General features: G+C 50.1%; 1 protein-coding gene across 1 annotated transcript in view; it reads left to right on the forward strand.

Annotated features, from left to right (window-relative positions):
- Positions 1-2679: 2679 nt before the first annotated feature.
- The window catches only part of LOC308045260 (gamma-aminobutyric acid receptor subunit gamma-4), a gene marked incomplete at its 3' end in the record, with an annotated part of 34199 nt that continues 12626 nt past the window's right edge, over positions 2680-24252 (forward strand). The window contains exons 1-3 of the mRNA XM_080352455.1: positions 2680-3481; positions 8795-8943; positions 9144-9211. Of these exons, the coding sequence (XP_080208581.1) occupies positions 3426-3481; positions 8795-8943; positions 9144-9211 (273 nt within the window). The 5' untranslated portion in view covers positions 2680-3425. The remainder of the gene's footprint in view (positions 3482-8794; positions 8944-9143; positions 9212-24252) is intronic.

The following is a 24252-nucleotide window of genomic DNA, read 5'->3' on the forward strand; positions in this document are numbered from 1 at the left end:
AGCTTCTCCTCGGATGTCCTTCATCGCTCTCATTCCAGGCGTGTCGGCACACTCAGCCTCACAGATGCTGCCGTAGGACACTCGCAGCCTGACCAACCTCCGCCTTCTGCCCGAGCCCACAGGTCTGGGCATGGGGAGGTGATCTGTGGGAACCTGCCTTGCTCCCGGAGGATGCACTGGCTGGGCTACAGCACAAGCCTCGGTTCATTACCAGGAGAGTGAGCATCAAGGACAATGACTCTAACCGTGCTCTGTCCTCAGACAGATGACGTGGAGCAGTGACGGGAGGAGGGGAAGGCAAATTCACCTCCGTGCAGCACTTCAGAGCTGTCTGCTGCATAGCCCTGGCAGTGCCTGCCTGCAAACACCCTGGCAGTTCCTTGTCCTGGCATCTCCAGCTCTACCAGCAGCTCTCTCAAGTCTGACCTGTCCCTGCAGAGCCCTGTGGGATCTGTCTCTGCCCAGGGTCCTCCAGCCCCACTGTGGGTCACCTTGCTCCCCCACCTGCCTGAGGAGGACTTTGCAAATGCCAAGATCCTGAGTTTTCTCAGAAACAAGCTCCTAAACACCTTGGGTTAATACTTTTCTCCACTTGTATCTATTTTCCCGCAGTACAGCACTCCTGATAAGGCCCAGAAGAAGAGCAGTCTCCTTGGAGAGAGACACTTTTTGTCTCTGGCATTGCCTGAGGCAAGGACTGACCAGCCCCTTGAGTAAGAAAGAAGAGCGCAGAGCATGGCTTCTGCCTTCACCTGCTGCTTCATCCTGCAGTCAGCAAAACCATGCACCAAGACGAGAGCAGGCAGCACAGTTTTCATGACTGACACTGCAAAGGAGCTTTTGAGATAGCACAGCGGGATTCAGAAAGGGTTGCAGGTGTGCTCAGACTCGTACGGGACTCTGGCTGCAGGGTGGTTCCCTCTGAAAGCACTGCACCCCTTGCAAGGTGTGAGATCCTGGGCCAGGGCTCAAAGTGTCTCCTTGTCCCACAGGTCTAAATCCTGCAGTGAGAACTGCATGGTGGAATCCTCAGACACTGGGGCAGCATGGCCCACCATGCTTTGTGCTCGTGAGGACTCTGTAAATACTAGGTTTTATTAGTTTACCAGTTGAACTGAAATATCAGAAGGGACAAAAAGCATCTTGAATAAAACATTTCATCTCCTGTTTATGTTTGGAGAATGCCATGACTTTAGACCTCAAAACAAATGTCTCTTCAAAGTGGAAAATAGGGGCTGTGTCTTCCCAAACCACTAGTTCAGGACATTTTGTCCTTCTCAGCGTTTGGACTGAGCGTGGTTTTTCCTGGTCAAAATCATTCACCATGAATTTGAAATGGGTTTCTCCCAGGCTGAGCCTGTGCTGCTGGTAAATAAGGTGTTTTCTTGAAAAGCAGTGCTCTCCCATTGCTCTGCTACACCATCAACCTGCCTCTTTCTTATGCTTCATCCAAGTAAAAGACTCAGTGCCAGTTATAAGAAGAAACAACTGTAGATAAGGGGAGGACCAGGGAGGACAGCTGCTCATATGCTCCCGGTGCATACAACTGCCTGGAAGACGTCCCCAAAACAGCATCGTAAATGGATGTTGTGCTTCCTTAACACTGCTCAGACCATGTCCAGCTCTCCAAGCACCGGTCCTCCCCCCTCTCTCAGTTCTCAGGTAGCAGAAAGGGGTAGTCGAAATAAATCAGTCCTATGAATTTCCCCACACACCATTTCACATCCTGCGTCTTGAGGGGGAGCTGAGAGCACATATATGAACCCCTGGATTTTCTGTGATCTATTAATGACCAGAATTCCTCAACAGCTACATCCTCCCAGCAGCTGTTCTTGCACCTTTTTCAACTTCGGCTTCATCTGGGTCCCTGAAGAACTTCTGGGGCAATGCATTGGCTTGCTTTGAAGTTTAAGGGGCTCTTTTCACTTTCACTGCTGCTTTGATATTCATTATTTACTCTCTTGACATGTGCTTCCTGTAAACTCTGCTGTCCCAGAGCTGGTGGCTTTGCATGTTGTAAAGGAAACATAATCTGCAGCTGTTTTATTACAGGGAAATGCCATCTCGGAGCTGAGATGCCTGCAGCTGGCTCCTGTGGCTGTGAGGCTGCTCAGATCTCATGCTTGAGGGTTTAAGGTGATTATTGAAACAATCAACAAGGGAGAGCCTGCATAGGAAGAGCCTTGAAAAATCCCCCAGGTGTGCTGCTCCTATTTACTGCTTGTACTCCTGTAGCACTCCTAGTCCCCACTGAGACTGGTCCTGGCTGTTAGCCACTGAACGTGCTTAGGGAACAGGTATCTCCTTATCCAGCCGAGCTGAGCAAATGAGTCAGTGTTTACGAGGATGCTGCAGGTGGAGAGCAGAGAAGTGATTTGTCCATGCTCCTGTAGGAAAGGCTGTGACAGGGCCAGGAGTGACAGTCACTTGTCTGCGGGCCAGCTCCAGTCCGGAGAAGTGGCACCAAATCTCCGTTTGTCGTCAGTGTTACCGGACCCTATGGGAGATGTGGGACCAGGCCCTGCTAGGGACAGGTTCCTGTAATTCGTGGCTGTCACCAGATGGTGAAGGACAATTATTGATGCCTCATGTAGCTGTAACAAAGTTGGTTCTGAGCAAAACTCACCAAGAAGGAATCTGTTATTCCTGTTTACAAGTCAGATGTCAGCAGTGAAAAGAAATGCCCAAGTACAGCTTGGTAAACCGTGAGAGTGGAGAGTGACAGGCTGGAAACCGACAGCCCACCCGCAACCCCTGGCTGACCCCTGCCCTCCCACGCAGCCTCCTGGCTTTTTTGTGGGCCAGCAGCCCCAACAAGTGGGAAAGGACCCCCTCCCGGCCGCATCTCCCTTGCATCTCAGCCCAACGGGGACTGATGCCTCGTATATTTTAACAATAATTACCCACTCTTTATTTTGGGAAAAAAAAAAAACAAACCAAAACAACAAACTGATCTGTTGTGCATTTAAAAAAAAAAAAAAAAAAAGCTATTATTAAGAGAAATGAAGCGCCTCGTTACGCAAAGGGGGAGTGAGAGATCCTTACACCAGCTGACGGTGCTCGCTCCCCGGCAGCAGCCAGAAACGCTGGTTTGACTCCGCCGTGCGTCCCCCCCCGCTGGCGCTCAGCCCTCGGGGGGGCGCGGGGGGAGCCAGCCCCTGTGCGGGGAGGTAGGAAGGACTCTGCGCTGAGCCCCTCCCCGCCGCGGAGTCGGAGAAGAGATGCCCAACTTTCCCCTTCCTCCCCGGCGGCGCGGAGCGGTGCGCGGAGCGCGGAGCCGGGCGGGCGGTGGCGGGGCTGGAGCGCAGCGCAGCGGGCAGCCGAGGGGCCCCGCCGCCGCCCCCGCCCCGGCCCCGCGCTGAGCCCCTCCGGGGCGGGCGCGCCCCCGCCGCCGCGCCCCCGGGGTCACTCCGCTCCTCGCCGAGATGCCCGGGACGGTGCTGCTGCTCTGCCTGGCCCTCGGGCCGGTCCTGCGTGCCAGGTGAGCTCCCCCCGCGCCGACCGGGACGCCCCATCCCCGCCTCAGTTTACCCGTCGGGGCAATGGGACGGGAGGGGGCTGGAGTCGCAGAATCTCTCCCCACCCCGGCTTCAGCGGGCATTCGGGCACCTCTGTGCCCCCAGCGGCTCCTTCCAGCCGGCTCCGAGGCGGGATCAGGTCTGGTCGCGGCAGCACCTAGTGCCTGCATGTCCTGTGCACCCCAGGTCCCCCCCTTTTATGCTGGGAATCCAGAAGACACTCATTTTCCACCCCACCATCATCTCACTGGCTGAATCCTGCCGGGGCCCGAGCCCCTTCTGGGGGTGCCCAGGGCAGGACCAGAGGGAGCTCAGCACCTCCCGAAGGCTCCATCCATCACCGGGGCATGCGGAGTTGGGCTTGGTGGGAAGGAGCTTGTATCCTCTTCCCTACACTCCATCCCCTGGCACCTCGAAAGCCCCTGCAGGGCTTGCAGCCTGGCAGGAGAAGGGCAGCGTGGGCTCCTGCCTTTGCTCTACAGGTTGGCCCCGGGTCCCAGCTCCGAGTGCCGCTGGGAGCCCAATGCCAGCCCAAAGCCACTGCTGAGCCGGGTGAGGAGGTGAGTGGAGCGTGGGGCTGGCAGATTACGGTTCTCTCCCAGGGCCAGCGGTTTGTAGCGCTTTTCTGTAAACAGCGACGAAAGGCCCCACACACAAGGGGTTTTCAAGTTTCTTTTTCCCTTTTTTCTCTTTTACAATTCCTTACCTTGCCGGTGAGTTTAATGGCTAGTTCGGAGAAAGAACATGTTGTCAGCAGATTGTTGCCCCCGGGGCTAAAGGGAAGAGGGATTTTACTGGCTGAAGCTAATTGGCAGAATAAGCCGCCTTAAAGCCGATCAAATCCCATTACAAATGCAGTCAGGGACAGAGAGCATGAATCCTGCTACTAATGGTCTGCTCTGCCAAGGCTTACCGACCTCGGTTGTGGGCAGAAAGTCCATCCCTGCCACTGTCCTCCAGGGCTTGGCCTTCCTGGGGTCAAGACAGCGAGAGCTGTCCCACGGCTTGTGCCATGACACCCAGCCTCTCGCTAGTGTGCTGGTGCCAGCAGGCATTTGAGAGCCAAGAGGGGGATCTGTGGTGGTCCTGGTTATTCTGCCCCACCGTCCCTGCAGCGCACTGCATTTTGAGAGGGTGAGAGTCCACAAGATCGCATGAAGGAGCAGTTAAGTCATGTATGCATGTGCCCTTGAGCAGGAAGGTTTACCCTGTAGCTGGCCCAGCTTCCCTTCTGCCCAGTTCCCCATGTCTACCCCTTCCCTAAGCCCTGCTTTGCCAGGAGCAGTGTCTGTGCATGTTGGAGGGGTGATGGAGCAGGGGAGGAAGCCTATGGAAGAAGAAGGAGAGAAGGAGAAACTTATATCAGGGTCTTACTCCGTGTTCACTGCGTTTTTGCTGGCTTCAGCTTGCACAGGGTGAATCTCACCTGCCTTGCACTTGACAGTGGGCGCTGGGGTGAGGAGCCCGGTTCAGGTGCTGTGTGTATGAGAGCTCTTCTCCCAGCACAAGCTGCAAGACCTGTCCCCTGGTGCTGGAGTGGGCTGGATGCTTTGTGGCAGGTGACTCAGCACTCCCCAGATGATCTGCCCACTACAGACTCTAATTCAGAAGCATTTCCCAGGGCACAGCCTCAGCTGGGACCAAGGCACCCAAGTCTGAGTTCTGAAGGCAGGATCCTTGCACAGCATCGCACCACCAGAAAGCTGGGCTTGGCAGATGGTTGAAAGTGTGCAGACTTGACCATTGGGGCTTCATGGAGTGTGCTGTGAAAGGAGAGGTGCAAAAACATGTGAAATAGGTAGGGTACAGTTTAGTGATCACCCTATCTTTAAATCCTCTGCCTACTTCTAATTTAGGGTAATTTTCCTGTGCCTACAACCCTTGGAGGCATTGGGATGGGTGGCTAGAAGTACACATTAGCATGTGGTGATTAGGATTGACTACAGTGCTTTTCAACCAAAGGAAATGTTGTTCTTCTTTTCAACCAAAGGAAAGGTTTCATTGTTGTCTGTTCCTTGGGAGCAGGGGGAGGCTTTGAGCTGCTTTTGCAGAGGGGCTGGACAATCACAGCCCAGGTATCTGCATCTGCTCTGAGACATTCCTGCCTCAGCAGTAGCTGTGTCACCTCCCCAGGGGGTGCAGGTCTCAGTACAAAATTTGACTGGTCTCAGACTTTGTTAACACACCAGGTTGCAAGTAGTAGTGTGTACGCATCCTGGTCAAGCACCACCAGTTGTCCAACCAGGCAAAGAGCAGAAGTGTTTTCAAGGGCTTGTAGCACATGTTGCTCTTCCCCTCCTCCTGCCAAGGGAAACCTTGTCAGACAGCTTAGGCAGTCAGGGAGGGAGCCAGCCACCAGCTCTTCAGGTGTATTTTGACCATCAGTGTTCTTGGAAACCTCAGCAAAACAAGTGTCTGTTTGAGTAAAACAGAACGAGGGAGGCAAGTCAGAGCTCTGTCCTGCTGTAATGCCAAGGGTTGCCCCAGGAGGGTTGTCCAGCCCCATCCGTATTCGTGAGTGCATCCAAAAAGACACCTCCCTGCTGCACAGGCCTCCTGCTCTGGGCACCAGCAGGACCTACCACATCCCCAACTGCATTTGTCAGACCAGGGGTTTCCTTGCCACCTCCTCAGCTCTGTCCTGCCATCATCCCTCTGTCCACCCCCTGCCAACAGTCGCAGCTGCCCCGTGGCCGAGTGCAGGAGCTCCATGAGGCGAGTATGATGACAGTTTGACAAACAGAGGTGAGAAAACACGGCTCTGCCTTTCCTCCTGGCTGCACGGAGACATATGAGAACTGGCTGTCCCCTGTCACTGAGCCAGTCGCTTTGCACGAGGAGATGGAGCCGCTGGGCCAGCAAGTGTTCACAGCACGTTGGGGATCGCTGCAGGTCTGCAGTGTGACATTTCCATTAGCAGCTGTGGGGGGACATGCGCATGTCACCTTAATTTCTCTCCTCTGCAATAGCTCTTGGACTCTTCCTCTCTTGATTTGAAATGGAGCCACTGGGAAAAGAGACAGGGGAGGAGGCAGGGGCTTGCGTAGGGTGGCATGAGAGTCACACTCCTGACCAGCAAGAGCTGGTGTGTGTCTGTATATGCACAGACATCCAGCAAAAGCATATTTTCTCCAGCAAAAGCTGGCTTGCTTATGCTAAGATGGCTTAGTATGGTTTAGTAGTCCAGGATTAGCTGTATTAGCAAAAAGCATATTTTTGGTAGCATCACTGCATCTGTAATAGGGATGTGACTCCCTGGAAATGCTACCCCAAGCCTTAGGGTGTTGATCAGCAGCACTAAATGGGACCAAGCCAGAAGGCTGAGGTCAGACTAACCAGCCTGGTTCAGTTCAGCCCCAGAGGGATGTTTTGGACTCTACTGTGGCATTACACTTTGTAGGAAGTGGATTTTGGCAGGGCAGTGAGACACTCAGAGTTCAGTGCTGGCAGGTGACTTGTCTTGGGCTGGTTTCAATTAGAGTCAAGGGAACACTGAGACAAGGGTTTGGTGTAGCTGTTCCCACTCCGTAGCCTGCAGTACCCAAAACACTGACAGCAAGGGAGGCAGTTAAGATTGCTTTTCCCTGCCCCGAGCTTGGCTCTGGGCAGAGACACGTGTCTCTCTTTGTGCCCTGTAGGAGCAGGGCCATGCCCAGATTTTGGCTCTGGCCAGCTTTTGGGTGGGCACAGCAGCGGTCCCCCGTGTCCCCTGCAGCTGCTGGGTGCTGTGGAGCTGTCTGCTCGGCTGCATTTTGAAGGCACGCCAGCCAGACGAGCCCGCGCTGCTGCTCCTCAGATAGAGAAGTGCATCCTGACAGCATCACTGAAGGCTCCTTAAGCATCCTTAGAAAGTGCAGCACAATCAGAGAGGAAACAACAAGCTGATGTGCCAATATCTAAGCTCTGGCGGCAGGACTCCAGCTGCTTGCAGCCCAACCCTTGTTGGGGGACCCATCCCAGTGCCTGAAAGCTGGGGAGATCCAGACTTTTAAAGCGACTGTGAAATCAAGTTTTATCTGGGGTTTTAAAAGAGAAGCAGCTGATAAATTGACTGCAACATGTCAATTTAATGCCTTTTTTCCCCCTTGGAGTACCTTTGCCAGGCTCTGCCTCCCCAGGCGCCGAAGGGAAATGTGTGTCGGTGCTGCCTGATTGCACCTCGGAGCTGCGAGGCTCCAGATGGGAAGTGTCAGCACGGTGGCAGCTCCCGCCGTGAGACCCTTTCTGGCGCTGGAGCAGGTGACACGCTGACATGACAGACGTCGAGGGGGGTGTGCCGGGTGCGGAATTGCTCAGCATCCTCTCCCACATATGGCTGTGTCGTTCCAGGGACAATCTTGTGAATGAGCTGCCCAGAACAGCGGCAGGTGGTTAGAATTTCCTGGGTGACCATGTGGACCTAATTTAATTAGAAGGTTTAGGAAAACTCCTTCAGGAAAAGCGAGGGGGTGTGAAAGGTTTAGAAAGGGCAGATTTGCAAAGCAATGGGAGAAGCTGTGGCTTAGTGGATCATGTCCAGAAGAGGATGCAGGCTTTCCTTGCATGGATTGGAACTGGAAGATCAGGAAGATGGAGCATCTTTAAGTGGAAACTCACGCCACAGGCAGGGGAGGAAGGGTTGGTGAGTACAGGGAATGGGTTGTGGCAGGTCTTGGCCTGAGGGCAGAGGAGTTTGCATAAGGCTTTAATTTCCCAGGCTCTGTGCAGGGCAGATGGTTGTGTTCCTGGCAAGACAGACATGCATGCTGCCTGCTTGGTAGCTTTTAGGACCTCTTTTCTCTAAAATGCGTTTGTTATAAATGCCTTGCTCCCTAAAAATGCTGTTTGTTCTCTGACTTCTTTGTCAGAGGAAGCCCACTTCAGGTGTAGGTGACAGGCAGAGCAGCTGAGGTATTTGGGGTTAACAAGCAGCTGCAGGAGCTGATGGCAGCAGAGGAGGGGCAGGAGCACAGGGGAGGGCTCTGTGTTTTGGGGATCAGCAGCGTGCCTCCCAAGGGAGCTGGGAAGGCTGTGGAGCACCCCATGGCCGCTAGTCCTATCTGCTGGCAGGAAGGCCCCTGCATCTCTAGGGACCCTAAAGTGAGCAAAGGCACCAGGTGAATTGTGTCTTCTCAGCAGCGTAGCTGAGAGGAGATCCCTGAGCTCCTTATGTTCTGCTCTTCAGCAGCACTGCATGCTCCTCCTTTGGTATCTCTGAAACCCAGCTGTGCATCGACACCCACAGAGTCCCAGAGAGATGCCACAGTGATGTCTTTCTCCTTTTGACTCCACTCCAGGTGCGAGAGCACAGAGGAATACGATTATGATTACTTCAGCATCAATAAAACCTGGGTCCTCACTCCCAAGGCACAGGAGACTGATGCCACACAGATCCTCAACTCACTGCTGAAGAACTATGACAACAAGCTGAGGCCTGACATTGGCAGTAAGTGTCCCCTGAAGCTCCCTGTCATGGGTATTGACCTGGCTCTGCTGTGTTTTGTGTTTTCCCTGCTTTCATGGCTGTTGTAGTTGGGATAGTTGGTGAGTCAGAGCTGTGCTGATCCCAGATGCTCCCTTGTTCCTCAGCCCTTCACAAATGATCCTAGTCCCAGCTCATCAGTACCTTTTTTATTTTCTTTACAGTCAAGCCCACGTTTATCGATGTGGATATCTATGTGAACAGCATCGGGCCAGTGTCTGTCATCCAGATGGTGAGTAGTGTCATTGCTGCAGTGTCACAGTAACACCACAACAGAGAGCATGGGAGGTGGCTGGCCCAGCGCTGCTGGCAGATTGTGCTGTGCTGGCTAGACATGGCGTGAAGGTGACGTTCTCATGAGAAGAGGTGTATTTGTTTGCCTTTCCTTGGGAAGAGGTGCTCTCACCTGCTGATAGCTGGAGCTAGGGAGTCTTGGTAGCCATCCATGGTTAGGAGCAAGATATTCAAGTGCTTGGTCCTTGGTCAGCTCGGCAACTCTACCATGCTCACAAGTTCAGGGAGAAGGATGATGATGCTCTTTGATCTTCATTGGCAATGTGTGAACAGACACTCTTGCTTTGACACCAGGATGCTCAGGGCAAGTTTCACCACCCTTCTTGAAACAGTGCGATGGTGGCTGGAACGGGGAGCAGTGCATGTCCTAGGAGGACTAAAATAGGTACCTGCAGGTGGTTTCCATGGCAATGGTCTGATGGTGTGAGACTTGGGTGCCCAGGCCTGGCCTGCGATGCCAGGGAGGGACAGGCAGGTGCCTCAGGTCCGACAGCTCTTCTTCAGTATGTAGCACCTTAGATTGATGCCACCACAACTGTGATGGTTTCTGCTCATGGCTCAGGACCCTGTTGTACTGGGAGCTGTGGAAACGCTCAGAGGTGATCTTTGGTCTGAAGAGTCTTCAGGCCATGCACTGGAGAGAAACTGTTGGTTATTTATATTTCTCAGGTAACTTCCATTATTATTTTCCTTGTAAAGTCATTTTTTCCTCTTTCTAGTGAGAATGAGACCTGACTGCTGTCAGGTTTCAAAAGACTTATTTGGTCCACTAGGCAGTGGGGTGGAGAGTACAAAGGAGAGGTACAGCTGGGACAATTTGACTTTTCTTGTATTTCTCAATGCAAAACTCAGCACAAATAAAACCAGCCCCCTTAAACCATTTCAGGATGGGCATGTTATTTTTAGTTTCCTGGGTAGAAAATTTCCACTGAACAAACCCCTCTGAGGATGGAGAGATGGCATTGTAATCGTAGTACCACTTTCACTCCAAAAAGTGTTTTGAAGCAGCCCTTTTGGCCGGCCACCACCGAACATGTGCAGCATCTGCTTGTGAGCCACCAGATTGGCACCTGGCTGGCCACTCACTCGCATGGTGAGGGCACCATCAGGAGACCCAGCAGGGATGCCCTCAAGGCAAAAAAAATTCCTTTCATTGTTTATGTGGACATGGTTTCTGGGAGGAGAACCACAGCCCAAGCCAGGCAGAGGTCATCCCTGTCTGGGCCAGATATTACAAGCTCCTCCATCCCATGTGGGACATGAAGCCACAGTGATGTAGGAGCAGCAGTGCAGGGACTGGGAGTACTCAGCTCTCCAGCCACTGCTGTACCTGGAGGTAGAGCACAAGGGTCATGTTATAGGTAGCTGTCCCATCTGCTTTGCACTGCCCAAAGATATGCCAAGAAAACCATGCAAAACCACAGTGCATGTTCTCATTCCTTCTCTTTCCTTCTCATCCATTTACTTTACCCCTTTTCACCCCTATAGGAAGCTCTGCTCTCTATCGCAGGAGCACCGTGTAGCCATGCGGATGGTAGCAGTGGAGAGTGGCTTATAAAATCCGGTCTTGCATCCAGCGTTCATCTCTTCTCCTAAACAGAGATACCAAGCACTGCTGTTAGTTTGGTTTCCTAAGAAACACAGATTATGCCATGGTGATGGGTGTGTGAGAACATGCGTACGTCCATCCCATTCTTTCAGTATTTTAGATCCACTGGGCTAATACCAACCATATATAGTTGCAACTATAGGAGCTTCAGGAGTACTCAGCACCTGTGGTATTTTTGTGAAGACAAGATGCAAGGCAGTGACAACAGCCAACCCCACTGAGGATGTGTGAACTCAACCCATATTAGACACCAGAGAATCATATGGGAGGGTGTTGCTGAAGACCAATACTAGAGCAGCTCATCTCATGTGTTTAGCTCTTTCTAAGAGTCAGTGGAAGATTTTATGCTTCATGAAGTGGGGTTCCATGACTGCACAGGATCCTAGGGGGTCCCAGCACACTTAGAGCACACCAGAAGTGTGAAGGCAAGACTGGTACTTGAAATTACCTACATCTGCAGGGTTCTGCTGGGGAAGCTGCTGTCATGGGCCTAATCTACCCTTCTGCAGCCTTCCTACCTGAGAAAGGTAGTGCTGTTTGTGGGAATGGCATAGTGAGGAGCTGCTTGGGCAGGGGAGGAAACCACTCAGCATAGGGACAGTTGAGGGATTTTGTGGCATCAATTACAACTGGCTGCACTGTCCCTCCAAAGTGCCCAGATGCTACAAGTCTAGGTGTCCCTGCTGGGTCCTAACAGTCACCAGTGATCTGAAGACACCTCTGTGTGACCCACAAGTAGAGTCTCTATGGACCTCTCTCCTTCCTGCAGGGTCTGTTGTGAGAGGACAAGGGGTAATGGCTTTAAACTAACGGAGAGGAGATTCAGGCTAAACATGAGGAAGAAACTTTTTACAGTGAGGGTGGTAAAATACTGTAACAGGTTGCCCAGAGTGGTGTTGGATGCCCCATCCCTGGAGACATCCAAGGCCAGGCTGAATGGGGCTCTGAACAACGTGAGCTGGGTGAAGATGGTCCTGCTTATGGCAGGGGAGTTGGACTAGGTGAGCTTTGAAAGTCCCTTCCAGCCCAAACTATTTGATGATTCTGTGATTCCTAAGCTTGAATGTGTGATGCCCATGAGCTGCAGACCCTTTCTCCCTGAGATGCTGGGCTGATATTAAAAGTACTGAGGACAGCTAGACCCAGATCTTACAGCCTTGGATGGCAGCTTTCTGCTATCTGTACTCCATATACCTCCCCCTGCTCATGTGAGAGGCTGCATCCTGCTATAGTGTCTTCTGAAGCAAGAGAAAAGGTTGGTGAGAAAGCTGCCACAGTGTCACCTCTGGACTTGGCTACTTCACCGACTTGTTTTGTGTTTGTTTGCTTTTCCATGATGATGCAATGAATTAAGTCATTCTGCAGGTCATGCCAGACACTGGCAGGCTGGCATCAAACGTATGATACAGATTGTCTTTGCTGGGGATATGTCATTCCCACTTTGTCCCTTTTTATATAGCTTTTCCCAGCCTGAGAAGCTTTGCCTTCTCCCAGCTGTCAGACTCATCCTGCATGCCTAATTTTTCCCTTTTCCCATACGCAACCTGCCGAAATGTACATTTCTGAGGGAAGGGAGCCAGAATGTGACTGGGGGCTAGATATCTCTTGAGCCTATGGTGAGATTTCTCTGTGCTGCAGATACAGAGGCTCATGTAGGCTGGAAGGTCCACTGGAGGGGAAATGTCCCATTGATCTCTTTTAGGTGCATTGCGATGACAGGGTCTTACATAAATATTTCTCTTTCGCATACCCGGGCTATGCAGAAAATAAAAACCTTGTTCTGCTTTTAAGAAATACATCAGCGTTACTGCGGCTATTAGCTTGGACCAACATGGTCTGTGCATCTGAAGCTGAAGGCTACAGGATGGCCTGACATGCAGGTGGAATAGAAGGCTCCAATTAAGCAATGTAGTCTGAATACTGGTGTCCTGTGATCTTTTGCTCACCCCTCAAAGGGTTAACTATTCACTGCTACCTTCAGCCTCATGATGCTCTCTCAGGGCTTGAGAAGCTGGCCGCACGTAGCTGCTGTTCAACCTCCAAATGATAAATCATGTCAGGATACAAAACTGATTCCGGCCCTTAAAAATGAATAGGTGATTTGAAAATGCCCTGTGCTGGGTGTAAATTTTGCATCTCCCTCATCAATCACTTGTCATAAATAACATTAACATTCAGAAGTCAGCAGAAGGCAGGCAGGTTTGGAGGGGAAAGAAATGTAAAGTGATTTCCTGGTATCTTCTGTAGATCAGAATGTTAGTCTTGTTTCCCATTTGGGTAGTTGAGCAAATTTTACATTCTCTACTCCCTGGGGAAACGACCCTCTGTATTTTGCCAGCCAAAATGTGGCAGTGACCAGAAATAAAGCTAAGAGACAGTTAAATCATAGTGAGTGGATGAGGCTTGGTTGAGAGGCTGAGAGGGAAAAGGGTGCAGAAAAGTGGAACCATCAGGTCCTGCAGCTGTTTGTTCCAGTCTCTGCATGGCCTGGGGCTCCCTCCCCATCCCCATGAACCTGTTGGCTTTGAGTGGGATTGGGACACTTGGCACTTCTCAGTGTGGCGAGAAGCTCCATTTATACCATCAGGGAAAGGATGCGCTCGGCCCTTCCAGAGCTGCCTGCTGCCATTGGGTGCCGGCCAGCAGCACATCAAGCCAAATGAGTTATCGCCCACGGTGCCTCAGCTTTCCAAGCTGTGTTGTGGCCCTGGATGCCCAATTAGATTCCCATTAACACAGATAGCGTGTAGGTGTCCTTGGCTTACCACAAAGCTGAGCCTTGTGCAAAGACCCACCTTGGTTCCCCTAGCATGTTGGTGGGAAGAGGTGCCAGGGAGGGCTGTGTCAGTGGGGACCGATGGAGGAGACCTTGGGTTCAAATTTTACGCTGACTGGTTGTTTGCTGAAGGGATTTGCTCCTGGTTTTGTTTTGTAATGGCTTTATTGCTATAGATTATAGCTTTAACTGGTGTCAAGGGCACCTAGAGTTCTGGATCACCTTCTCTTAGGAATGCTTAACTCTCAGAAAGTGATGCTGTAGAAGTGGTTGCCAACTATTGGGGCTGAGTGTCTTTTAGTCCTGAGGATGTCCGTGAAGTGTCCATGAGAGCCAGCATGTGTGGGAGTGGAAAAAGTGCTTCTGCTCTGAGCTTGGAGATGGAGCAACTCCTGCCCAGAGCTCCTCATCCAGGGACCTGTCTTGGTGACCTGTGTTGGGTGTTTGGGATCAGAGGTGGTGCAGCCAGGGCTGGTTTAGGTGCTGGAGACTCTTCTTTTCGATACGTGCAAGGAGATGCCCTTATGTGCCAAATTCTGTAACAAAACTTGATGACAGCTCTTCTGCTGGGATTGTGCACAACCTCAATCTCATTACTTAATGAGAGTAAGATGGAAAGAGCAAAATTGGCCTCCATCATTCACCAGGGGCCAGATTCTGCTGCATCTGAATTGCCTGTGATTTCCAGGGAGCAGGGCTAAGCTTGTGCTTCTGTTATTTTAGCAAATTATTTTCTTAGCTCTGCCTGTGAGCAGGGGACTGGAACCTGAAGAGATTGATATGTCCAAATACACGTGTTGAATGTTCAGCCCTTTCCTCTTTAGGAAGGAGATGCTACACGTTATTAAATTCATAATACTGTGCCGGCTGCATTAGTTACCATGCAACACTAACGAAATTGAGGATGAGAAATGTGTTTTCCCACGTCTGGAGTACTGCAGAAAAGATTTAATAGATTGCATGTATGGTGCATTTGTGAAAACACTGTGAAAAACGGGGAGGGAGAGAAGGGGGAAATGTTTATTCGTTATCAGCTGATGAATAATTAATTTACAAACGTTGTCTTGTTAAATATAAATTAAATCCTCATTTGACACACTTTATAATTTAGAAGTATAAGCCCAGCATGAATGAAGAGAACTCCCCACTGACTGCTTTCATGTAAATCCCAAGGAGCCAGGGAGGGGGGTTTAGCTTTCAAAGTTGAAGCTGACAAGGAGTAACATTGAGGAAGAGGCTGCTGTGACAAAGCCAGCTTGGGGACTTGGAGCACTTTGCTTATGGGTGCTCTAAGGGCAGGGAAGGCTCAGCGAGGCAGGGATACAGTGGTTGAACACACCACCCTCTTCCAAGGATTCCTCCCTGCCTGCTCAGAGTTGCGGGTGGCCGAGCTGCTGAATCAGGACTCTGAATAAAATGCCCATTGGTTCCAAGTTACCAGAGTGCGCAGCAAGCCAGCAGCTGCTTGTGAATGCACAGATCCCCAAGGATGGAGCTAGGCTCTACAAAAGCCATATGAGGCTAAGCCACCCTTGCAGAGAGCCCTTGGGCATTTTGAGGCATCTCCATGTAGAATCAGTGGGTGTTCTTGGCTGGAAGGCAGTTAGTGCGAGAGCCACCGTGGGAAGCCTTGGGTTATAGCCCTGGTGTCCCGCTGCAAGGCTTGGGTAAATATCTTCCTTTCTTCTTAATAGATGGGAAAACCAGGACCGGTAATAATTGTCTGGCTCTGAGGAATGCTTAAGTCTTCATTATACTTAGCTTTGGCTGCTTTAGAATAAGTAGGAAGGAAATGAAATGGAAATGGCACAGTTTTTAAGATGCTTGAATGTGTTGCTCTGGAGCACAAGATAAGCCTATAGGTAAAGGAAATTTGTTACCTTCCCCCACTTCTTCCCTGATAATAATAGACTCCAGCGGCTGCACAGCACTTTTCAACTGAAGAGACTTAGAAATGCTTTACAAATCATCTGTCTAGGAGGCAACAGCCCAGATGCACCCACTTCTAGGGCCGATTGCAGTGCCTGAAGCATGCCATGGTGCTCTGCCAAGGACTGCATGCTCTTTTTGGCCTGCCTGGTGTGCAGCAAGAGTCGGGCATCAGCATAAATCTAATGAAGTCACACAAGACATGCACTCTTGTAATAAGCTAGGCCAGGTTTTGGTCCTTGATAAAGAAGCATATCGTAGAAATTTAAAATGTTGGGAAATAGGTATTGCTCATTAAGGGCCCTAGTGCTTTTTCTGGCCATTAGTTTCCATGCCTGAGTGATGGCTCTTGGCCACCGGAGCTGGTGGTGCATTTATAATGTCTTCACAAATACTCATTTGCTTGGAAAGTGCCTGCATCTCTTGATTCCTTAATGTTCAGGAACGCTCACCTGAGCCCATTCCTGTGTGCCCAAGTGCCAGGAGAGTGACTGTTGCTCACGTAGCTGCTTGTGTTCATGTGCGGCGAGGTTGGGTACACAGAGGAGGGCAGCGGCCATCCTGTAGCCATCATTTGTCATTGTCTTAAGAGAAAGAAGAATCACGAGGCTGCTGAGGAATAGCACCAGTCATGTACAACTTCCAGGACAAATCACGAACTGCAACAGAAGGTCTAATGAAAGAATTGAGTTACGCCATCCGGAAGGTATCCCAAGAGCTTCTGCAAGTTTCAGGGTCTGCTCCCAAACTCGAAAAGGAATGATTTATTCACTATGAATAATTCAACCAACTCCTTTTATTATCCAGAACATACACTAATCCCCTCTAGATATTTCTGTGTGACATCCATGTCAGTATTTTATTTATAGGCTGTTTATTGTGCAGAAAACACAACCAGTCTGTTATCAGGGAAAACAAACAAAAAGCAGGGGGGTTGCCTCTAAAGTTTGGAGCTAAATAAAATATGAAAATATGGACAGCTGCCCCCTGGGGGAAAAAGTGCTTTTCTTCAGAGGCATTTCTGGAGAGAAAAGCCCTGAAGTTAATTAACATCTGTGCTCCCCAGTCTGACATTCAATGGAGAATGTCGCCATAGTTTCTTAAACTTCAGCATCAGTCCTGGCACACAGGTGCCTCTGCACAGCCCACAGCTCAGGCAGCCTCTGGCTCTGGGGCAACACGGGGTAAATCACCGTTCATACCTAAGTAAGCAGCTTTTGTACTTTTCTACATTAGTTCAATTTCTGGGCTTCTACTGGCAGTAACGCTCAATCCTGCATTCATCTTGTGCCAGCCTTTGCAGAAAATTCACATTTCTTCATCCAGGCTGAATGCAAAGGGGTTTTTTGCACCGAACCCTTGCAGGCAGCCTGGGAAGGGCGCTTACTGTAGGTCCTTTCCAAGTAGCCAGTGTGCTTGCCATGCCCGGCCTGAGAGCATTATAACTCATAATTCCTCACTCTTACTCACAGAAAATCTTTCTAAGGCAGCTTGTGACCACAGCAGCTGTTCCCGGTCTCCCTCTCCAGAGGTCTCTGACAGCAACTGGGTTTCTGCTTGTTAATAGACCATGATGATATTTTCCAGTGACCAGGAGACTCTCCTTACTGGGGCCTGGACCAGGCTGGAGGGATGTCCCCTTCCCTGGCAGCTAGCAGCTGTCTCTTGGCTTGTGTCATGGTTTAGACCCAGCCAGCAGCTAGGATCGCATGGCCACTTGCTCACTGCTCCCTACCCCAGTGGAACGGGGAGGAGAATCAGGGAAAAAGGGTAAAACTTGCGGGTTGGGGTAAAACAGTTGAAAAGAACAGCGAAGGAAAAGATAACAACAATAATAACAATAAAATAAGATACAAAGCAAAGGATACACAATGTGATGACCCTCCACCCAGAAAATCAATGCCCAGCCTGCTCTGCTCCTGGCAATTTCTTCCCCCAGCCAGCTCCCCTTGATATATATATATATATATATATATATATATACTGAGCATGACTCCATATGGTATCAAATATTCTTTTGGCTAGTTTGGGTCAACTGTCCTGGCTGTGTCCCCTTCCATCTCCCTGGGAAAGTTAACTCTCTCCCAGCCAAACCCAGATCAGTTTGGTAGAAGCTTTGCCCTGTGCAGTCACTGGGCAGCAGGAATGCAGCCTTGCCCATCACATTCTGGTGAGGATGTGCCTGGGAGATGTGGGCTTGGGCTCAGAGCTGCCCCATGCGGCTGAATCTTGTGAAGAAAAGCACGGGTGCAGCCGCGTCCATCACGAACCCATCAGCTAAAGGAGCTGCGATGTGGTTCCCCAACAGCCTCGCGTCTCCATACGGAGACGTGTGCGTGTGGACAGGCCAGGAAGCATGTGTTTGATTTGAGTACTGATCTGTCCTCTGAACCTCATTAAATTGATTCTTCCAAGTCAAAGGGAAAGCACTATCGTGTCAAATTTGAAAGATATAGGCTCTGAGCTCTACCAATAGTTGTCACTTGATGGGCTGAATTATTTTTAAGGCAGAGTTGATTTATTTGAACTGAAGGCTTTAGATCTCTCCACGGGAGAGGTCTGGGTATTTCAGGTATGCAAGAGCCAAGTCAGAGGCTGGGCTTTGTGGTCTAGCATTGTAGAGGGAAAGGGTCTTGCTCTCCCTTCCCACTTGGGACAAACGGCTGAAATTCTTAAACATTTCTGAGGGAAAGTGGATTTAGAGACAATCAAAACATTTACATTTAGTAGCACCAGATTGATTTGATTGGCTTTTCATATGGTGATAGATTCTATAAGTAAAGCGTGAAAATGAGTATTTGAAAATAAACATAAAAATAAAGTGAATAAAATAGAAATGGGTAAGGCAAAATATTTTGTTAGTTTACTGAAGGAAAAAAATTCTGAATGAAATGATGAGGTCTAGGTAATTCATTTTAGACCTTGACAATTTTAATTTATTTTCAACAAGGCTTCATTTGTTTTCAGTAGAAATCGGTTCCATTTATTTCCTGCATCGCCAGATGAAGCAGTCCTACCATCTGCCCTAAAAGGCTGATGTGGAATCTGCCTGCTGTAAATGTGTTACGAAATGGAGACCATTTCTCAGGATTCAGTGGTTGTGGGTGACCAGAGGCAATATGCTTCAAGGACCTCTCCATGCCCTAATGTTAAAGGCTGAATATTCAGACTATTGCATCCCATTTCCGTGCACAGGAAGGGTTTAATTGCCCATGATACAAATTGCAAACGAGCAGCAGTGGAGCGGTGATACTGCCAACCAGAGCCTCCCCATGGCAGCGGGGCTGGCTGGGATGAGCAGCGCTTCGCTTCCCCTCCCTGCAACCCCTTCATCTCCACGATGCCTCCAGGCACTTCCTTGATGTCTGTGTGTCTTCAACTTGGTGTCTTTTATGCTGGCAGGAGATACGTGTTAGGGTCAGCAAGTGGGTGGGCAGGTAGATCTTCACAGTCATCTACCGTGATGCCTCACGCTGGTCGGCACCAGCCCATTCTTTCCCACTGCAGGTTTGGGGACACTGCAGCCATTTCAGACCAGTGGCTGCTGGGACTGGCCCCACCGATTCCCAATGCAACAGCTTCTCAAAGCCCCAGAGAAATCATTCTGGCTGCATGGGGCACTGTGGGTGGGGTAATAAGTCTGGTCCAGGGGTCTTGGTCTTGGTGTGTGCTGGTAGCACGGAGCTGATGGTAGCTGCTATAAGCCTTGCTTGCTCATCTTTGTGTCCAGAGGGATTTGCTGTAAGGATTTCTGTGCTTGTTCTCTGATTGCAGTTAGCTGGCAATGGCTCTAACCATATGATCAGCTTCGCTCAACAGAAGAATTGCGGGTGGTGATAATGGCTCACCTGCAGGCAGGTGCACATGAGATATGTGAACCAAAACACTTAGGTGTGAGTCGGAGAACACCTTGTCTCCATGTGGCTGGATAACAGGGAAGGTCAGAACAGGGACTTTGCAAGTGTTGTAAGCCTTGTTTCCAAAACCTCCCCCTAATCTGCTTCTCTTTCCCTGTTACACCTCCCACACCTGTGTCCCTTGGTCTGTCATTTCCTCCACAGACACACAAAGCCACCTTAGTAGTGTAGTGAGGACAAGGAAAGGAAACAAAGCAGTGAGGTAGAGAATTGGGAAAAATTTGTGGAACTTAGGTTCCTACAGCCGCAGGGAAGTTGGAGGGTGAAGTTAAGATGATAACCTGCTGATCTTCTCTTCATTGCTCCTTGAAAAGAAAATCTGAAGGCAAAGAGAAACATAATGTTCAAGACAATTGTTTTGTTTTGTGATCTGGCAGTGGTGGAGTGACAGACCTGTCCAGAGCTTGGCGCCTTAGTTTATCACATGAATCTGCACCTCATGAGAAGGCATGATAGACTCTGCGTCTCTCTGCCACTAAAAGCAACAGTGGTGACATGGCTTGGGGCAGTGTGCTGGAGGGATTTGCAGAGTAAATTTCACCAGGAAGCTTGAGGAGGAAAGGTCTCTGCAGAGAATATAGGGGCTGGGAGGACTGTCAGGATTGGAGATGTCGGGTACAGCATTTGCACAGCGAGGGAGGAGTGAGCCATTGCATGAAGCCAAACTCTTCTTGCAGCAGTGAAGTCTGGGGCTGCTTAGACACTGGTCAGCAAGAGGGGAGATGGAGATATCTCAGTGTTGCTGCTGTCACAAAAAAACAAAGGCAGGTCCGAGTTCTTGGATTTGGAGCAGCACAGAATGGGCTGTCCAGCTCCTGGGAATCTGAACTAAGCTCAAGAGACAAAATTGTTTGGTTTCTTAGTATGTATGGTTCTGGGATATACAGGCTCTGCTGGTGTATTCTTTATACGTCTGTGTAGAAAACCTGAACCTCCATATTTTTCACTACTCCCCACTGTCCTAAAACCATCTAGGGGAGTTGAGGAAGGTAGAGTGGTGGAGTTTTAAAGGATGCATCTGCATCAGGCTGGGTCTCTACAAGACATTTCAGAGCTGGAAATAAGTACTGGGAACACTAGCCCCTGTGGACCGTCACAGCTGGCCTGAGGTGCAGATGTGTGTCTGGAAAGGAGAATCAGCTCTCCTGGTGTCTCTTCTGTAACTGTGGTCCTGCTTGCTTTACCCTTCAAATACTCAACAGGGGAGACAGAAAGAAATTGTACTTTCTCTGTAACCTGATTCATTTCTCTCAGCTGCTTTTCTCAGCCTGGTGCTCCCTTGAACTCTCGTTGGGGCTGGGCTGTGATTTTTGTGGTGGCTTGAAAAGAAGAACTGCGAAAGGAAAAACAAAAAGAAGCAGGGAGGAGCTAAATCAAGGGACTGGCAGGGCAGGGAGAGAAAGCTGGTGAGCACAGCAAAGGCACACGAGAGACAACATGAAACAGGTTTCCTTGAAAGAGTCAGTGGAGCAGAGTACACTGTCCCCACCTCCTCCTTCATCTGGGGCCAGGAGAGAACAGCGTCAGAAGTGAGGATTTCTGCAGAGGACACAAAACCCTCTGCTTTTGTGAAAGCAAAACTTTCTTAGATTTTCTGAATGTGCTTCTTTCCTTGAGGATGCAGTTTAGAAGAGGATTTATACAGGAAAAGTGTTTTTCCTCCTCACCAGCACAGGCATTTCTGTACAATGTATTGCATCCTACAGAAGTGGGTGCATTCTCAGACCAGTTTTGGTGGGAGGAGGACAGAGTAGCATCAGGGTTTGGGAGGTGGACCTCTCTCTCTCAGATGGATCACCGGTTCTGGAAGAGCTGAACCTTACTGCTCACCCAGGGCCAGTGTCCTTGTGATGCTTTGTGACTCCTCATGTGGTGCAACCCATTCACCCACCGCAGCTTGTGATTCAGCTCCCAGGTGCAGGGCAGCTCCCCTGGCTGGTGGTGAGCATCGCTTCTTCAGCATCAGCTCTGAGCTCTGCTGGCCTCTCCACCCTGCCGACGTGCTGCCCATGAAGGTGGTTTGACAGAGGTCAGCACCTGTTGGAAGCGAGTGGTTCTCACAGAGGCGGCCAGATTTAGGAGAAGGTTGTAGTGATTTTTTTGCTCCTTATACACCATTGCTGAGCTCCTGTGACTCGCCACTGTAGAAGGCTGTTGGGACACAGGAACACTGCATGACGTTGTTAGCCCTTTCTTATCCCCTCTGGTTTTGCATGCTGCTGTGCCATGCCATGCAATTCCTGCGCTGGAAGGATGCTCCTGGCTCTGACCCACGCAGAAAGCAGAGCTTCTATGGCTCCCTCTCTGCCACCCTTTCCTTCCTGTCTTGACCTCAAAGCACAGCTTCTGTAGCAGTTTCTTCATCACTACGACTGCAGTGGGAGAGACTTTGTTCTCTTTGCATGACAATCGGCATCCAGTTGAGATCACTAGACACCTTTCAGTCCACAGAGAAAGGCAATCCCTGCCCTGGAGAGCGTACAGCCTTATTAGACAAAGCAAAGTCCTGTGAGAAGGTTGGAAGGGGGTGGGAAATGATGTGATGCTTGAATAGGGACATTACAAGTGAAGCTGTTTCTGTCCGAGAAAGGGTACAGGCAGGGTGGTAACGTCCTTCTTTCTGAGGCAGAGTGGTGAGCAACAGACCAAAGAGAATGTGGAGAGGAACATGGAGAGGAGGAGTAGGAAAGAAGACCAGAACAGAGAGTGAAGGGAAAAGAGGGAAAACCCAAGAAATCCTGGAAAGATGAAAAAAACAGCAAAGGTAATTGGGCAGTGGATGTGGGCTGTTCAGTCCCTGAGCACAAGGCTGTACTGGGGTCTGGCAAAGCCAGTGGTGGTCCCTTTTGTATGAGGTACCAGATTGGAGGCACAGAGACAGGCCCAGTTGGGAGACTGTCTGCATGGGGACAAACTGACCATCCCAGATACCCCTCCCCAGGATTGTTTAGGACTGGACACCTCGAGGGATTAATGGGATCTCCTGCCTTCCTTTGCCTGGTACAGGGGAGCTGCAGCAGCTGCCTTCCCCGTCTTGGGCAGGATTAGACTGCCCATCCCAATGTTTCATTTTAATTGCTGTGGGTGGCATGGGAATGGGAAGCGCAATTAAAGAAATTCCAGCTTCTTATCTGAATCTTGCCAAGCTGTCCTGAAGGACCAGTCTTGGGGAGTTAATTATATTCAGTGAGAAGGTTTATCTTCTAGCCCTTTCAAAGGAAATTCTTTTTTGTCTCATCAAACAACCCATGAGCATAAAGGACAAATAAACAAGAGCACCTGCCTGGAGTGCTAAGTATTGTCTTCCAGTTATCCATGTGCTTCTGTCCTCACCTCTTCTCTTGCCCCACCTGCTTTCTTCTTGCAGCACAAAGTTGCTTCGCACGTGACATTATGGGGAGCATTTAAGCATTTAGCAGTAAGGTTTGACATGCAAAGAAGACTTTGGAAAACTATGGCTTTGCTTTGCAAGCAGGTCAGGCATTTTTTAGAGATCACGGTAACTGGGCCGCATCCTTGTTGGCATCAGAAGGTGCTTACACACGATTTCCACCCATGTCCTGTCCTGAGTGGTGCAAAAACAAACGAAAAAGAGGCAGCTCGTTCCCCATGGTGCTTTACATAAAACTTCATTGAAGTGTTCAACATCTTCCCTTTTAATTAATTCTGCTCTATCTGCATGTAGCATCCTGTGTCCGTACCTCTGCCTTTTCAGTAATAACCTCATCAAGGAGAGTGCAGACAGACTGTGCCTCCATAAACCAGAGTCTGGCTGATGTCATGTCTCGACTCAAGGACTTTCCTTGATCCTTTGGGTAATGACTGTTAATCAGATGCTAAAACACACATGTCTAGGTTACAGGCCCCTGGGGCTCACAGTGGGAAACTCCGTGTGCTGGGGTATGTTCCCATGAAAATAATAACAGGCACCATGGCAATCAGCAGCTATCCTGGGGTTGCATGTGAGGAGGACAGCAAGTGATGGTACAAGGGAATAGCTCAGAAGAAAGGGTTTAGAAGGGAAGAACCAGTCTGGTATGGTTGGCTGTCATGACTATAGAAGCCTGCATTTAGATGTCCCTGCTTGCACATGCATGGGAACTGGCATGAGCAGAGGTGTGTGGGAATGGGCAGGGACAAATCTCAGAAGCCAGCACTTGGTTTCAAAAGCTCTGTCTAGTTGCCATCTGCAGAAACTCCAAATGTGAGCAAACCGTGATTGGGGAGTTTGCAATCAACAGAGCAGCATGGACAGCATGTCTTGTTTGAAGGCTCCTGGCACAAGCACAGGACACGGTGATGGTTTTTAACAGCAAGTTTGTATTATAAAAAGAACACGGTCTCAACTGAAATTCCCTGGGCAGAGGTGAAAGACATTCAGACAAGGACAGCGCTGCCAGTGTCGCTGCAAAAGTGAAACAGATGGGAAGTTCAGTGTGTCACCTTGAAAACACAGAGCATCAGAGCTCTGCTCCTTTTGTCCTTGCACATTCCCCTAGTCACTCCAGCATCCTGTTCAGAAAGCTCTCTGGGGTCTGATTTGGAGAGAGGAGAACCTTGGACACATAATGATACTTAAATTCTCATTCTTTTGCTCTTTGTGTTGGGGACACAAGCAAGGAGTCTCACACCACTAGCAGGAGAACTGAGAGAAGCCTGATGCTGCCCAACTGCTCGCTGCAGTGGTCAGCATCAGGCAGTACCCTGTGCTGTTAGTACATGTCCTCTCTGCTGCTGCCTTGGGAGAG

This window comes from Nesoenas mayeri (assembly GCF_963082525.1).
Source record: "Nesoenas mayeri genome assembly, chromosome: 13".
In the NCBI taxonomy this organism is placed as follows: Eukaryota; Metazoa; Chordata; class Aves; order Columbiformes; family Columbidae; genus Nesoenas; species Nesoenas mayeri.